This window comes from Sus scrofa, chromosome 1 (genome assembly GCF_054392235.1).
Source record: "Sus scrofa isolate SSC_HxYL_T2T_F1_AM1 chromosome 1, Sscrofa_HxYL_maternal_Yorkshire_Landrace_v2.0, whole genome shotgun sequence".
Classification (NCBI taxonomy): domain Eukaryota; kingdom Metazoa; phylum Chordata; class Mammalia; order Artiodactyla; family Suidae; genus Sus; species Sus scrofa.
Genome location: NC_139383.1, coordinates 275,870,001 through 275,884,008, shown reverse-complemented (window position 1 = coordinate 275,884,008; position 14,008 = coordinate 275,870,001). Strand labels below are relative to the sequence as shown.

The window sequence follows — 14,008 nt, the reverse complement described above, 5'->3', positions numbered from 1 at the left end:
CTGAATCCAATCATCTGTTGATGGACATCTGGGTTGTTTCCATGCCCTGGCTATTGTGAATGTGCTGCAATGAATATGCGGGTGCACGTGTCTCTTTTAAGTAGAGTTTTGTCCGGATAGATGCACAAGAGTGGGATTGTGGGGTTATATGTTGGGGTTATATGTAAGTTCTATGTATAGATTTCTAAGGTATCTCCAAACTGTTCTCCATAGTGGCTGTACCACCTTTCTATAATTATATCCATACTTTTACCTTTGACAAATACCTAGTAACATGCTGAGTATATGTTTAAGTTTTTTAAAAAAATTTCAAAATATTTTATATTCCCCCAAGCAGTGTATGAGTGTCCCAATTCCATCATATCTTCAGTGACATTGAGAGCAGCAATATTTTCAATTTTATCCAGTCCAATAGGTGTGTAATGGTGTAAACCAGTTTACAGACCTGGAACCACTTGATTGAAGGGGTGTTTGTGTTTCTTTGGAAAAAAATCCTGTGGCACTTGGGTATTTTTTAAAACTTCTTGAGTCTCCCTAGCTCCATGCATGATTCTCATCATTCCGCAGTACCTGTCACCATTTACCTGCCATTCATTTTGCATTAAATTTTTTTTTCTCTACCTTCTCCCACTTGGATGTATGATCTCAGAGAGGGATGTCTGTTCATGTTATTATCTGTTATGTTTCTAGAGAATATATCAGTATTATATGTGTGGGAACCTTAATAATTATTTAAGTGAATGAGTGAATGAATGAAAAGATGAATTCATTCAAGAGTTACCACTCACATTTGCCTATTGTGAGCCATAGCTGATCTCTAGTGATACAAAGACATTGATAATAAACCTTAACATTTAGTAAGCTTTTGTTAAGTGCACATTTAACCATCCTTCAAAGTCACAGAAAGACAATGATAATTATTTCCACTTTGAAGTAACTGAGTCTCAGTGGTCTTTCATAAGAAATTCAAGCAGGCTCTCTTAGTATGGGATGAACCCAGAGTCTTTTTTCCAGAGTGTTATATTCAATCCCCCTTCCTCTAAACAAGGCCTAGACTGTGCCAACAAAACCTTCCAGGGGAGTGGGAAGATGTGCACATTTTAAGAGGCTTTGTATTCTAATGAAAGCCTGTGTCAGTGTTGGGGAATCTCATCCACTTCCTGTGCCATACACTGCCATTGGGAGAAACTGTGCTCATGACACAGAGTCCTGAACCAATTTGGAAACTCCTGCTTCTCATCAGATACTTGACTAGAAGCCCAAAGTACCACTCATACCAGGGACACTTTCTCCTGTGAAACCAGGTGCAGCTCAGCCCCTATGGACCCTAATCATCCTCCTTCCTGAGGGGCCAGGAGGGAATTGGGCAGTTGACCCAGTGGACTGCTCCTCTAGTTGGGGACTTGGGATAGATTCCCCTTGGGTATCTTTAGGATGGAGAAAAGGAGAACTTGCACATGGCTTTGAAGCTGGAGAACCAACATGAGAGTTTGTACAGGTCCTCAGGCCACCAAGGTTTGCTTTTTTTCTTTGGATTCTGGGTCTTCTGGGAAAAAAGTGAGGATTCAGGTAACAGAATGAAGTAGAAGGTATTTGAACTCAGAGTGCAGGTATAGCTCAGAAGGAGCCCAGAAACATCCCTAGTTGTGCATGTATGTCTCTGTTTAAGAGAGTGCATGACCATTAGAGAAAGCGTGTGCATTTGTGTGTGTATATGTTGTGTTTCTCAAGTCTATGTGTGTATGTGTAACTTACAAACACACTGAATGCTACACACTAGGATATACAGAGGTCAGGGAAGCCTGGACATTTCATCAGAGTGTGCTTATTCTACATGCATCTGCTGTTTGTGTGCTGTGTGTAAGACCTTGTGCACTACGAGTGATTTGAATATGAATGACTTGTGTTGACAATGCTTTTGGTCTAAAATGCCTGACAGTTCTGTATGTGTAGCTGTGTTGTCTGTGTGAATTTTGTTTGTGAGTTTTGCATAGATTTGTGTGAAGCTGACTCAACCCTAATTGTATTTATCCTAGTGAGAGTATAAGCCAGATAAATCTATAAATCTCCTTTTATCGAGTGTTTCTGTGATATTGTGTGAGTTCTTTTGTGTAACAAATCCACACCTTGACTTCCTTCACACAGAAGAAGTAAATATCTGTGTGTGTGTTTTACATTTTCACATTTTTTATTCTCCACTTGCCTAAGACGAGAATCCACACAGTTCCACAGAAAACCTACTTTGCAGAATATTGTCATCCATTTTTCTGTGATTTGACTACTCCAGCACGGCTGCTGGAAGCTCAATGTTTTTGACACCTGCTTCAATTTTGATAAAACAGTTTAGAAATAAAATCCTCATTTCTGCGGTCACATATGTGGACCCCCAGATCTTTATCTTTTCCCCACTTAATGGATTGGTGGCCTTGGGTTTGACCATTGCGTTTATCAACATCCAGTGCTCTCACATGGGATCATGCTATTTGCTGACAGTCCTTGTCTGTAAGGTGCATAAGAAGCTAGGGACATTGAAAGCAGTTAGCAAACTTTAGCCTCATGGAGACCCTAAGCATTGACTCTCCATTTCCTTTTGTACATGGGACAATATTTGGCATGAATATGGGAAAATCAAGCCCATCCATAGTCTCTGTCTCTCAATGCCCCAGCCCTAGTTCACAGTCTGTCTCCTCTTCACTACTGAGCAATTATCCAGCCATCTCTTTGCACTTGGTGCTGATGGAATCAAAGTACCACATGTATTGTTCCCTTCTGTTCCCATTGCAGCTCCTGGGTGTCATTAGAAGCTCTTGTTCTCCTGCAGTTGATATGTGAGATCCTTGGCTAAGTCTATCCCAGCAGCTTTCAGTGAGATGTCTGTGCTTGGAAGGAGAGTAAAAGTGCCTGGTCCCTCCTTGTACCCCATGAACTGAATCAGTTAATGATCCTGAGCAACTCCCTGGTCTGGAACAAGCATCAGCTGACAGATTTTACACAATGTCAATTTCCTATCCCAGGCATATTTTAACATTTAACTTTAATTTTTTCACATTTGACTTTAGCATTTCTACCCCCATAAAAATGGGTGGATTCTTTCTCTAGTGAAAAGATGATCAGAAAATCAAACTTTGAAGGAGTTCCTGTAGTGACTTAGTGGTTTATGGACCTAAGTAATATCCATGAGGGTGTGGGTTTGATCCCTGGCCTCACTCAATGGGTTAAGGATCCAATGTTACTTGAGGCCTTGTGTAGGTCACAGACACTACTCACATCCCTAGTTTTTGTGGCTGCAGAGAAGGCAGGCAGCTGCAGCTCAGATTCAACCCCTGGCCTCAGAGATCCCACATGATGCAGGTGCAGCCCTAAAAATCCAGCAAAATAAGGAGAAAGGAAGAAAGAAAAAAGGGAGAAAGGAAGAATGGAAGGAAGGAAGGAAATCAGGCTTTGAACCAGCCTCTCTTATGCAATATACATGTGAGACTGCTTAAATGATTTCACTATTCCTGTTGGTAAAATGCAGGGAAAAAAACACAGTCTTCTCTACTTCCAAGAAACAAATAACATTTGATGGATTGAATGAAATTGAAGGTGTATGAAAGCCATTGGCAAAATTTATAACATGTGTGGACAGTTAAGTGAGCAGGAGCACTCATTCAAATCCTGAAATAGGTCTTCAGGTCCTGCCTATTTCTCTCACTAAAGAGAGGGAGAACTGTAGGGTCATAGGAGCAAAGATTCCAATATATTTTTAATAACATGGGAGAGAATTGTGACTGCAGCAGTTACTAACTATAATCATGCTAGTTTTCTACTCCTGAGTATGTTTTTAATGATGTTTTATTTGTTTGTTTATTTGTTTTACAGCCACATCTAGAAGTTCTCAGGCTAGGGATCAAATCAAAGCCACATCTGTAACCTATGCCACCACTTGCAGTAATGCTGGATCCTTAACCCACTGAGTGAGGGCTGGGGTTGATCCCACATCCTCAGAAAAATGAGGTCAGGGGTCCTTAACCTGCTGGGCCACAAGAGGAACTACTCCCTTCTTGGACTGTTTAAAACTTCAGTGAAGCAATCGTGCAAAAATATATGCCTGCCATAGTGTTTATTAACTGGGAATTATTATCAGTCTGAAGATCAACATTGGTAAATGGTTCTGCTCAAGCAGGTAACTGAATTCTAATAGACACCCCAATCCTTCAGTATCTCTCATCTCTCAACCCCATCTCAGATTTCAATTGTCTTCCTACTGATGAATATCCATATATGAGCCAACTAGAAAGATGAGATGTAGACAGAGATGGATGGAGGTACATGCACTGAAGTAAGGTTTCTCTCTTGGCAAGAACATAAGCATGTGTTAACACAAATTCCACCAGAGAACTTACTCCAGTGACAGGATATGAGCTCAGAAACTCACCTGAAGAGTGTGACAGCTCCAATAAGTTAACATAAATTTTAGTCACTTCTGGTACTTTAAGCTGACCACTTCATAATAGTGCTTTGTTAAATTCCTGAACTGGATACTATTGTTTTGGGGGGGGAGGAAGTCAGATCCTCTCATAAAAAATAATCTATGAAATTTTTGGTGTTTATTTTATGGTGGAAATTGTTCTTATATATTAACGACATTGAATTAGAATCCTTCTTGTTAATTCTAAGAATGTGTGATATTGGCATTTTCACATTATAGAGGGACAACCTGAGGCCAAGAGAGATTTAGCATCCCAAGTCTAAAATGAGAAAGGGGTGGGACCAAAATCATAACACAATGAATCTGGCTTCAGGTTCACACTGTTAGTCAGTCCTAAGTCAGCTATGCTCTCGAGGGTTAGTATTATGAGGAAAAAGATCCCATAGGTCCTATTTAATCTTGTATGTCCAATTAATAGCTTAGTGTAAGAATCATGGTTGATTAAAAAGAAAAAAAATAACTTATCTCTTGTTTTCACAGAAAAGAATCATGTCGACAGTATGTCATTTCCTTTGGCAAATGGTCATAAAAGAAATGCAGGCAGTTATTCTTTTTCTCCATGAGAAATTGTGAGACACTAGTGTGGAAACCAAATCTCAGTTTTAGTGTCTCTGATATTCCCACTCCCACCCTTCCCCAGAAAACAGGACAGGAGCATGAGGAGGGACAACCAGAGCAGCATGTCCGAGTTCCTCTTCCTGGGGCTCCACATCCATCGAGAGCAGCAAGGCATGTTCTTTACCCTGTTCCTGGGCATGTATCTGATCACAGTGCTGGGGAACATGATCATCATCCTTCTCACCAGGCTGGACCCTCACCTCCACACACCCATGTACTTCGTCCTCAGCCACCTGGCCCTTACAGATGTCTCCTTTTCATCTGTCACTGTCCCTAAGATGCTGATGTACATGCAGACTCAGAATCAATCCATTTCCTGTGCAGCATGTGTAACACAGACATTTTTTTTCCTATTTCTTGGTTACACTGATAACCTTCTTCTTGCAGTGATGGCCTATGACAGGTATGTGGCTATTTGTCACCCTCTATGCTACACAATCATCATGAGGGAGGAGCTGTGCATATGTCTGTTGGCTGGATCCTGGCTCCTCTCTTGTGCTGATGCCTTGATACATACCCTTCTCATGGCTAAATTGTCTTTCTGTGATGACATCATCCCCCACTTCTTCTGTGACCTTGCTGCCCAGCTTAAGCTGTCCTGCTCAGACACCTCTCTCAATGAACTGGTCTTATTCACTGCAGGAGCTTTGGTTTTCTTTTTTCCATTGACTGGGATCCTGGTCTCTCATGGCTGCATTGGGGTCTCCATCCTGAGGGTCCCCTCTACTAAAGGGATCTGCAAAGCCTTGTCCACCTGTGGCTCCCACCTCTCTGTGGTGTCTCTATTCTATGGGACAATTATGGCCCAGTACTTTTCCTCCTCACCAGGCCAGTCCCATAACAAAGACATCATTGCTTCTGTGATGTACACATTGTTCACCCCATGCTGAACACTTTCATCTACAGCCTGAGGAACAGGGACATGACATTGGTTCTGGGGATTCTTTTCAGAAACAGTAATCTTTTTGCCAAGTGAGAATCACCTAACCTTGTTCTTATTTTACTCATTGACCATGCTAGTATATCCTTCTAAAGTTGTGTGTTGAACACCCATGTCTCTATCACTTTTCCTCACTTTCCTTTAAATAGATATGTTATTGGATCAGTCTCTTTCTGTTTAGTCATATCTCTTGTCCATTTATTCTTCCATAGCCCTAAATTTGCTATTGCTCACAATACACATTCATCTTAAATTCTTCAAAGCACCAAACTCCTTTGTGTGCATATGTGTGTTTAAATTTTGTTTTGTTCAATGTGTTATATTATTATTACTTTTGGGTTTTACAGATTTTTAAAGTGTGTATATATATTTTAAGTGTTAATATGGTCATCTATTTGGCATTTCTTTTTAAATTTTAGTTGATTAATTAATTAGTTTACTTGAAGTATACTTGATTCCTCCTGTGGCTCCCCATCTGCACAAAGCCTCAGAACATGTTCTTTGCCCTGTTCCTGGGCAGGTACCTGGCCATGGTGCTGGGGAACCCCCACATCATCCTGCTCATCAGGCTGGACCCTCACCTCCACACCCCCATGTACTTCTTCCTCAGCCCCTTGGCCCTCATGGGCATCTCCTTTTCATCTGTCACTGTCCCTAAGATACGGATGAACATGCAGACTCAGGATCAATCCATCCCCTATGCTGGGTACATTCCCCAAATGTAATTTTCCATAGTTATCTGCTGAGTTGACAATTTCCTTCTTACAGTGATGGCTTATAACAAATATATGGCCATTTGTCACCCTCTCCACTATAGTGCCATCATGAGGCAGGAACTGTGTTTCTCTTTAGTAGCTGGGTCCTGGTTTCTCTGTTGATTCCATATCCTGTTGCACACCCTCCTCTTGGTCCAACTGTCTTTCAGTTTAGACAATATCATCTCCCACATCTTTTGTGTCCTCGCTGTCCTCCTGAAGTTGAGCTGTTCAGACACTTCCCTCAATTATATGGTCCTCTTTACTGTGGGAGGAAGGCTTTTTATCCTGCCTTTGTGTAGAATCTTGGGCTCTTATATTCTTATAGGGACTGTAGTTCTGAGGGTATCTTCCACCAAGAGACTCTTTAAATTTGTTCCACCTGTGAACTTCTATCTCTTTGTGGTGTCTTCATACTATGGGACACTTGCTAGTGTTTACTTTTTTTCTCATCATGGAATTCCAATGACAAAGACATAATTGCTTCTGTCATGTATGCAGTCATTAGTCCCTTGCTGAATCACTTCACCTAGAGCCTCAGGAACAGAGACATAAAAGAAGCCTTAGACATATTCATCCGTATGCCTAACTTCTTGAAATGACAATCACTAAATCCTCTTATTGCAGTCATGAGGACAGTGAGATGTATCTCTTAAAATTATCATATGGTTGGCAACTCTGTGAATTTAAATGAATATTCACTCAGCTGTCATATATAGTGTTAATGTGTCAATAAGGTCCAGTTTGTTAATCGTATTGTTAAATATTCTTGATATTTAATTTTTTCTGCTTCTTCACCTCTTAAAAATTTGTGAAAAATCTTATGCAAAATATATCACATAATTATGATTGTGGTTTTGTATTTTTCTCCTTTTATATATGTTAACTATTGCTTGTATATTTTGTATATGATGTTATTGAGAACACACTGATTTATTATCATGTTCTGCTCCTTGTGGACTGATCTTCTCTGTAAGATGCACTAAAGTTGGCTTGCATTGGTTTCAAGTTGATTGTTAACATCTCTTTTTAGCTCCCACATCAATGACACCGAGCTGGCAGTTTGCAATCATCCATGATGGGCAAAATTACACTACAGAATTTGGCAAATGCCACAAAATAGTGCCCTCCTATGATAAGGATCCTTTTCTTATTCATTACACAGCACACCATTGGATTTATAGTGAGAGGAGATACCTCCTTAGCCATGACTTCTACCCTCACAACTCATTTTCTTCCTCTGATGTTAGTTTAGATATACAAGTTTGTTGTTATTTACCATATATTTCTTTTCCATCACTTTAAACTTTCTTATGTCTTTATATCTGGAAAGTGTTAGTTCTTAACAGTGTAAGTTGGGTTTTGATCTTTTTGTGTAGGTTGACAATCATTGTGTTTCTGGATAATTTGGTCTATTAACATCTAGTGTAATCAGAATATATTTGGGTTATTTTTCATTCTATTTGTTATTTTTGTATCTCCCCAATACATTATTTTTTTTCTACCGTACAGCATGCTGACCCAGTTAACATACATATACACATTCTTTTTTCTCCTATTATCATGCTCCATCATAAGTGACTAGACATAGTTCCCAGTGCTACATGGCAGGATCTCATTGCTAATCCATTCCAAAGGCAATAGTCCACATATATTAACCCAAAGCTCCCAATCCATCCCACTCCCCCCCTCCCCCTTGGAAACCACAAGCCCCTTCTCCAAGTCATTGATTTTCTTTTCTGTGGAAAGGTTCCATTGTGCCATATATTAGATTCCAGATATAAGTGATATCATATGGTATTTGTCTTTCTCTTTCTGACTAGCTTCACTCAGGATGAGAGTTTCTAGTTCCATCCATGTTGCTGCAAATAGCATTATTTTGTTTTCATATTTATTCTCACTTATTTTATCCCTTTTGATTAATTGAATGTATATTTTGTTATTTCATATCCCCTCCATTAACTTATTAGTCATGCATTATTATTTTATTTTTCTTTTCTGTGTTTTATGTAAAGGTTATGACTTGATTTTTCCTAAAAAAATTATTGTGGCACAGTTTACTGCACAACATGAAGTTTACTATTTTAACCCTATGAGGCATATATTAGGTGGCATTAATACATTCATCACTGCTATTTTATTCTAGGGCTTCAAAAGGGAACTATGAAACATCAATGAAGTTGAACACTTCGTAGCTATGAAAAATAATGGCAAAGATACCTGTGAATCAATATGGAGGGATTTCTAGGATATATTAATTGGGAAAAAAAGCAGTGCATAAAAGAGCATCTATAGCATGCTACTTCCTATGTGACAAATAAGGGAAAATAATACATACATGAATCTTCCCATTGAGCAAGATAAGCATACAGGGAATCAATTTGAAATTAACGAGACTGCTTGTCTTCAGGGGTAGGGGTGGGAATAGGATAGAAAAGATGGGGAGATGAGTATATTTATCTGTATAGCTTTGACTATATTATCTTTCCCGACTAAAAAATAAAAAGAAAGTTTTGGAAAATAAAGCAAAATATAATAAAGTAAAAAATGATCCTAACATATTTTGAGTTAATACCATAATCAGACTAAAGGGGAAAATAAAGTAATTAAGTTATTATTGAACAGTAAATTTTGTCTATAATATACTCTCACAATAATGGAAGCACATTTTTGGGTATGCAAATTTTTTGGAATTATTTTGTTATTAACAGTGGTTTTGGATCAAGATTCTGAAATTATGTATATTCAAAGATTAAGTAAACAAGTAAACGTATTGAAAAAGGGACTGAATCCTCACTGGAGGAAGGGTGTGATGTACATGAAAAAAGAGAGGCTAGAAAGAACTCTGTGGTCTTGAGCTAGAATTGAAGATATCAACTAGAACTCATGGGTTGCAATGTGTACAAAAAGATTGAAATTATATATCAATATCTGTTTGGTTCCCATCTCCCATTCTTTCTGTCCCACTCCTGACTCACCTCTTATGGATAACCATTCCTTTAATTTGCTTGTTTCTATTTTCTACATCCTGTGTTTCTGTTACATATGTTTCCTGGCTCTATTCTCTGAGATATTTTATAAGCCTTATATGCAATGAACACATGCAATGACAAATTTGATTTTTGAGTATGAGTGTCCTCTAACAGGAACCAAAGGTACTTAGAAAAAAATGTCAGATTCTAGGGCTGGGACCAGGACATGACAAGACCAGGGAAATTTTGATGAACTTGAAAATAAAAGGTGCTCAATGAATCATGGGGAAACAGGAGCCAGCTGGAAGGTCTCCCATTGGCCAAATCTAGAATAGTTAGAGCTTCAAAATGAATAATATAATTAATGGGTTACAACTCAAAGAATAAATAAGAATTCATGAGTCCATGTTCATATAAATAAATCAATGAAAAAGTAAATGGTTGTGGAGTAAGGGGAAGTTCCTTCCTATAGGAGAAAGAGCTAATCAACACAGAGGAAATGATCAAATTAGAAAATCACCATTTGGCCACCACATTTGCAATAGTTTTTTCAATATAAGTATAATCAATGGATGTTAGATGTAGTGGGTGAAATTGTATTAAGAAAAGTGTTGTGGTTATACAACTCAAAATATCTACCAAATGAAACTTAATTACAAAGTTTAAAATTGTATCTTACTGTAGAGAACATGGCCGAGGGCATCATAACCAGTTAAGCAATGATGAAATCACTAGTAATTCAAAATTTTTTTTTTCTTTTTAGGGCTGTACCTGTGGCATATGGCAGTTCCCAGGCTAGAGGTAGAATCAGAACTACAGCTACCAGCTGACACCACAGCCACAGCAACAGCAACACAGGATCCAAGCTGCATCTGCAACCTACAATGCAGCTTGTAGCAATGATAAATCCTTAACCCAATGAGTGAGTCCAGGGGTACTAGTCAGGTTTTTAACCCTCTGAAGCGCAAAAGGAACTCCAAAGAATACAAATTCTTAATGAAGCTTCTACAATTTTTGAAAAAATCTGGGAATGTAAAGCCTACATTTGTTAATGGATACAATGAACCATGGGGTTGTGGGTTTGATCCCTGGCCTTGATCAGTGGGTTGAGGATCCAGCATTGCCATGAGCTGTGGTGCAAGTCACAGACACGTGGCTGGGATCCTGCATTGCTGTGGCTCTGGCATAGGCCAGTGGCTGCAGCTCCCTTTAGACCCCTAGCCTGGGAGCCTCCATGTGCTGTGGGAGCAGTGCTAGAAAAGGAAAAAAAAAGGACCAAGAAGCTGCCCTAAATTTTTTGTTAACTTACCTGAGCTCTCACAAACTTCAGGTGAGTTTCTGAGCTCATGTCCTATCACCAGGGTAAATTCCCTGCCTGAACTTGTCTAAATGCATGTTTATCTTCTTCCCGAGTAATAAACCTTAATTCAGTGCATATACCTCCATCAATCTTCATGTAAACTGGTTCGTCCAAGTCATCTCACTAATGGATAGTCATCATTAGGAAGACACCTGAGACTTGAGATGGGGTTTAAGAGCTGAGAGATCCTGAAAGATCAGGGTGTCTATTAGAATTCAGTGACCTCATTGACCAGCACTATTTCCCAATATTGATCTTCACACTGATAATACTGACAATTAATGAACTCTATGGTAGACAAATACTAAAAAAGTTAAGAGAAACAGTTTAAAAATTTTAAATTTAAAATTTAAAAATAACAAAAACATTAAAAAAATTTTAAATGTGAGTGGATACAACAGCTATGGTATATCCTTAAAATAGAATACTACTCAGCATTTAAAAGAATGAGCTATTGATCCATAGTACAACCTGAATAAATCTCAAAATACTAACACACAGTGAAAGAAGGAAGCAAGAAAAGAATACACACTGAATGAAAGTTTCCGCTGAAATAAGCTTTTAGGAGATGCAAACTAATCCATGCGACAGAAACAGATTACTGGTTCCCCTGAGGACATCTGGGAGGAGCAAAGAGAGGACAGGAGGGTAGACATCAAGGAAATTCCTGATCTTGATGACTGTGGTGGTAACTTCATGGGTGTGTGCAAATGTCAAAACTAGTCAAATGATATACTCTATTTTCTTTACCTTTTTTAAATTAAAGTTTATTTACACTGTTGTGCCCATATTTGCAGTATAACAACAAGACCCTGTCCCATAGATATACGTTCCCTTTCTTATATTCTCTTCCATCATTGTCTATCCCAAGAGACTGGATATAGTTCCCTGTGCTATACAGTAGGACCTCATTGCTTATCCTTTCTGAATGTAAATTTTGCATCTCATAACCCAAAACTCCCCATCCATCCCACTTCTCTCTCCTCCCCCTTGGAAAGCACAAGTCTGTTCTGTACGTCAATGACTATTTCTATTTTATAGGTAGGTTCATTTGTGTCATGTTTTAGATTCCACATGTAAAGGATGTCCTATGATGTTTGTCTTTTTGACTTATTTCACTTAGTAAGAGACTCTCTATATGCATCATATTGCTGCAGATGACATTACTGCATTCTTTTCTATGGATGAGTAGTATTCCCTTCTCTATCTATACCACCTCTTCTGTATCCATTCATCTCTTAATGGACATCTAGGTTATTTCCAAGTCTTGGTTATTATGAAAAGTGCTGCTATGTACACAGTGGTACATGCAAGTTTTTGAGTTGCAATTTTATCTCAATATATGCCCTGGAGTGGGATGGCTGGATCACATTGTAGTCTTATACTCAGTTTTCTGAGTCAAATAGTAAGTTTAGGTATTAAAGTTTATTGTATGTCATTTATACCTACAAAAATCTGGGTGTTTGTAAAGAAACAATAACAAAATCAAGTATGGCTCTGTTATCCCTCTATTGAATCCCTTCCAGCAGGTTTTCAAATCAGACTGAGAACCAAAAATGCAAATATGATGGATAATTTTTTATGTCAACTTGGATAGGTTGCAGATATTTGATCAAATGCACTTCTAGATGTTTCCATGAAAGTATATTTGTGGGTGAGATTAACATTGTAATCCTCAGACTCTGAATAAAGCAGACTGTCCTCCATAATGAGGGTGGGCCTTATCAATCAGCTAAAGACCTTAAGAAAAAGAATGAGCTTCTTCAAAGAAGAGGCACTTCTGTCAGCAGCCTGCCTTCAGACTCAAACTACAACTTTTCCCTGGGTTTCCAGCCTGACAACCTACCCTGCAGACTTTATACATGCTGGCCTCCATAGCCAATTTCTTCCTTACTTTCTTTTCTTCTTTCTTTTTCTTTTTTCTTTTCTTTTCTCTTCTTTTATCCCCTTTCCTTTCCTTCCCTTCCCTTCCTTTCCCTTCCTTCCCTTTCCTTCCCTTTACTTTCCTTTTTTTCTTGTCTCATTTTGTTTTTCTTTTCATTTCCTTTCCTTTCTTTTCCTTTCCTTTCCTTTCTTTTCCTTTCCTTTCCTTTCCTTTCCTTTCCTTTCCTTTCTTTTCCTTTCCTTTCCTTTCCTTTCCTTTCCTTTCCTTTCCTTTCCTTTCCTTTCTTTCTCTTTCTCTCTTTCTCTCTTTCTCTCTTTCTTTCTTTCCTTTCTTTTCTTTCTTTCTTTCTTTCTTTCTTTCTTTCTTTCTTTCTTTCTTTCTTTCTTTTCTTTTCTTTCTTTCTTTCTTTCTTTCTTTCTTTCTTTCTTTCTTTCTCTTTTTCTCTCTTTCTCTCTTTCTCTCTTTCTCTCTTTCTTTCTTTCTTTCTTTCTTTCTTTCTTTCTTTCTTTCTTTCTTTCTTTCTTTCTTTCTTTCTTTTTCTATCTGTCTTTTTTGCTTTTAGGACCACACCCATGACCTATGGAAATTCCCAAGCTAGGAGTCACATTTAGTTGTAGCTTCTGCCCTAAGCCTCAGCCAGAGCAATGTAGGATCCAAGCTGCCTCTTCAACCTATACCACAACTCACAACAACCCCAGATGCCTGACACTCTGAGCAAGGCCAGGAATTGAACTCACATTCTCATGGATGCTAGTAAGATTCATTTCCACTGAGTCAAACAGGAAATTCCAGCCAATTCTTTAAAATCAAAATCTCTCTCTCTTTTTCTTCTTTTTTTGGCCATCCCATAGCATACAGAAGTTCCTAGGCCAAGAATCCCATAAGAGCTGCTGTTGCAGTCTACACCACAGCTGTGGAAACTGGATCCTTTAACAAATTGCAGAGATGCCACCAATCCTATACTGTCACAAAAGGAACTCCATAAATCTCTTTATCTTACACACACA

At 38.6% G+C, this 14,008-nt stretch overlaps 2 protein-coding genes and 1 pseudogene across 3 annotated transcripts in view; all 3 read left to right on the top strand.

Moving 5' to 3' along the window:
- Positions 1 to 9,324, top strand: part of LOC110258975 (olfactory receptor 1J4-like) — a 244,516-nt gene extending 235,192 nt beyond the window's left edge. Inside the window, exon 2 of the mRNA XM_084995030.1 lies at positions 6,008 to 9,324. Coding sequence (XP_084851156.1) covers positions 6,008 to 6,049 — 42 coding nt within the window. The 3' untranslated portion in view covers positions 6,050 to 9,324. The remainder of the gene's footprint in view (positions 1 to 6,007) is intronic.
- OR1B1 (olfactory receptor family 1 subfamily B member 1) overlaps positions 1 to 14,008 on the top strand; it is a 381,661-nt gene that overhangs the window by 235,192 nt on the left and 132,461 nt on the right. The gene's annotated exons all lie outside the window — the stretch shown is intronic.
- On the top strand, positions 5,128 to 6,002 carry LOC110258949 (olfactory receptor 1J4-like; annotated as a pseudogene).